Below are 3,544 nucleotides of genomic sequence, written 5' to 3'. Positions count from 1 at the left end.
CGCTTACAAATGTAAGCCCCCCTCCGTCTACAGTTGGAATGTAAAAACACGTGCTATTTTAGAAATTTTATTAGACAGAGATTTTTATTTTTGCTACTTCTACTTGGTTTTGTCATTCAGGTAGGCTTAAGTTAATTGCATGTTATAGATTTTGTCGATGCATCTTAATATGCATCTTGTTAATTTCAGACATCAATGAATGCCTTCAACGGGACAGTTGTGAAGGGATCTGCCATAATACCGTAGGAAGCTTCTATTGTACTAAATGTCCTCGCAAGACTGAGTATGATCCATTAAAGATGCAGTGTACTAGAACAAAACCACAGCCTCTGCTCTTAGGTAAGACTATTATTGTTAAATTTATGATATACAAGACATATCAGAAATATTAAAAGAGATTAGTGCCTGCAGGTATAATTATTGGGCTGTCATGTGGTTTCGGCGTTCTACTTCTGAGCTTCAGTGCAGTATTTTTCACTCGTAGGTGGAAAAAGAATGTTCAAAAGCAACTACGGAAGAACTATTTCAGAAAGAACCAAGGTCTTCTCCTAGAAACATTGATATCATCTGATGAAACTGCAAATGATAATACAAAGATTTTCTCGTTAGAAGAGCTAGAGAAGGCAACAAACAACTTTGATCCTGCACGTATCATCGGACGTGGGGGGCATGGCATGGTTTACAAAGGCATATTGTCTGATCAGCGTGTTGTTGCAGTAAAAAAGTCTAAGGTCATTGAGCAGTCTGAGATCAATCAATTCATCAATGAGGTTGCAGTCCTCACTCAGATAAACCACAGAAATATTGTGAAGCTCTTTGGATGTTGTCTCGAAACCGAGGTTCCACTGCTAGTGTATGATTATGTATCTAGTGGTTCACTATCTGAAGTTCTTCATGCAGATACAAGTAATGATTTTTTTCTGTCTTGGGGAGATTACTTAAGGATTGCCCTGGAAACAGCAGGAGCTCTATCTTATCTCCATTCTTCAGCTTCAATATCAATTTTCCATCGTGATGTGAAGTCCTCAAATATACTCTTGGATGTGAATCACACAACTAAAGTGTCAGATTTTGGTGCATCCAGACTGGTCCCAATTAATCAAACACACGTTGTCACGAATGTGCAAGGTACATTTGGATACTTAGATCCAGAGTATTTCCATACCCGACAGCTGAACGGAAAGAGCGATGTGTACAGTTTTGGTGTGGTACTAGTGGAGTTGCTTCTTAGAAAGAAGCCTGTTTTTACAAGTGAATCAGGCACCATCGTGGGCCTGTCAAGCTATTTTCTCCAGGAGTTCAGTGAGGGGAGAGTCATGGGTATTGTTAGTTCACAGGTCCTGGAGGAGGCAACTGAGGAAGAGATCAATGGTGTCGCCTCTCTTGCAGAGCGATGCTTAAGACTGCATGGTGAAGAAAGACCGACCATGAAACAGGTGGAGACGGAACTACAGGCTCTACGGGCAAAACAGACGGAATCATCTCAGTCAGATCCGAGGAATGAAGAGCAGATGCAACCAAGGTCATTAACTCAAAGAACTAGAGCTGCTTGCCAATCTTCTGCGGCGGGATTGGGTGAGAGAGCCGACGTGCAGTCAGGAGGCTGTTATAGCTTGGAGGTAGAGTTCATGGCATCTGCTAGCCTTCCACGCTAGATGCGTTTGTTAAGCTCATAATAACGGATGCTTTTGTTTCACTTCTGTAAGCTGATGCAATAATGGATTATTATGTTTTCACTTTTGTAAGCTGTGCCTGCGCTTGTATCCATGGGAAACAGTGTTACGTAGGTTGGTATTGTATAAGTCAATTTATTTTGGGATAATTAAAGAGCGTCATGATATTATGAGTTTTTCGAATAGGATTGTGTTTGTTTATGAAAACTGTTTGTTATTACCTTGGGATTCCATGTTCATTGTGTTGATGACATTTTTATGAGACACCCTTCTCCATTCCATTTACCTTGGGATTGTGTTTGTTCTTGAATAGTATATGGGCCTGTGGGTTGCAACGGGAGAAAACAAAACATCAAACACCCTTCTCCATTCCTTCCCCTACCAGATCCATATCTATGATTTCTGTTCATAAGTGGAAATAGACAAAAGAGAGAAAATATTTGATATCGCTTTTAGTGTTATGCTAATTTACAACATTAGTTCAAAAAGTGTATATAATTCTACTACCCTTATGTTATATATGTACATTTTGTCAGAGCTACATACTAACTTTTGTGAAAAATTGATGCTATTTTCCTCTACTTATTATTCTAAATCGTGTTATTAAATAAAATTTTGCTATCAAATTTAGCTGTGAAAAAATAATTACTTAGGGATAGTAATTTTCTTTTGATCTTATTTAGAATTTATACGATAAAGTTGTCATATTTGTTTGCATGCTTACCTATTAAAATTGTTTCTATAGTGGAGAAATGTCTGATTCATCTTAACATCATCATAACATCGACTTGCCACAACAACCGCGTAGATATTTTAGCTTACCAACGATTTTTGGCGTATCTGATATCCAGTAAAGACAATGTATCCATTGAACAGTGGGGAGTTCTGACTTCGTTAGTTTACAAGCTTTACGACATACATAAGCGACGTATAAGTACATACGTTTGGTGATGTACGTGTGTGTGTGTCTATATATATATATATATATATATATATAGGGAAAATCCATCCTACCACCCGGTGGTAGTTACCCCACATATCTCATATACTACCATGTGGTACTATATATACTATTTTATTATTTTAAATATGTTCATATAATATATCTAAGATATTTCAAAGCAAGTTACATGAAAAAATTGCATACACGTGAAAGATTTATTTTTTCCTCCATGTACACCTACAGTATTGGCTTGTTCGGCTAGGTCCATGTGGAAGGAATCATCGTGCAAAAATTCAGTCCACCATGTAGGCTTTCATTCGACATGTACGTGCAAAGTTAGGTGTTCGACGTGATTTTGTACCAAAGCAGAAAAGTCAAATACTTTTTGTAGTAAAAAAGAATCATCCCATGATTTGCTTTTTTCTCGCTTTTATATGACTAACCCATATGATTGAATTATTATTGTAGGATGCTTCTCTTGAGTGCAGGATAAAGAGAAGAATATGTGTATACAAGGAGCATGCATGCATATCCTTGTACGTGGTGCATGGCACAAATAAAAGGAATGACCACGTACTACAAGCATGCAGTGAAGACCAGGTATAGCAGCAATGTGCACATCTTTGCCTGTACGCATCGGCCGCCACGACCGACACGCACAACTGCGTACAAAATACCCGACCGGCAAGCGCGCGTACACACCCGAATACCCTTGATGAACCTCCGAGACGGCCAAAAGTCACTCGTTTGGCAAATAGATTGACCCACCTGCAGAGTTGTTTTCTTTTGCAGATGAAGATAAGCACGGGAGAAAGATAAGATAACTCAGACGTCGCCTTGGCCAAGAAGATCGGAGCGGCCGAACAGCCGAGGGTACGCGCAACGCCTATCTCCTCCTGCTTATAAATGCACACATCCAGCCAAAGGA

General features: G+C 39.2%; 1 protein-coding gene across 1 annotated transcript in view; it reads left to right on the top strand.

The window, feature by feature from the left end:
* The window catches only part of LOC123063648 (wall-associated receptor kinase 3), a 3,780-nt gene extending 1,924 nt beyond the window's left edge, over positions 1 to 1,856 (top strand). The window contains exons 3-4 of the mRNA XM_044487521.1: positions 187 to 339; positions 412 to 1,856. Coding sequence (XP_044343456.1) covers positions 187 to 339; positions 412 to 1,655 — 1,397 coding nt within the window. The 3' untranslated portion in view covers positions 1,656 to 1,856. The remainder of the gene's footprint in view (positions 1 to 186; positions 340 to 411) is intronic.
* Positions 1,857 to 3,544: the final 1,688 nt, after the last annotated feature.

This window comes from Triticum aestivum, chromosome 3A (genome assembly GCF_018294505.1).
Source record: "Triticum aestivum cultivar Chinese Spring chromosome 3A, IWGSC CS RefSeq v2.1, whole genome shotgun sequence".
NCBI classification, from domain to species: domain Eukaryota; kingdom Viridiplantae; phylum Streptophyta; class Magnoliopsida; order Poales; family Poaceae; genus Triticum; species Triticum aestivum.
The sequence above is the reverse complement of the archived record's forward strand: the minus strand, read 5'-3'. Positions and strand labels throughout refer to the sequence as shown.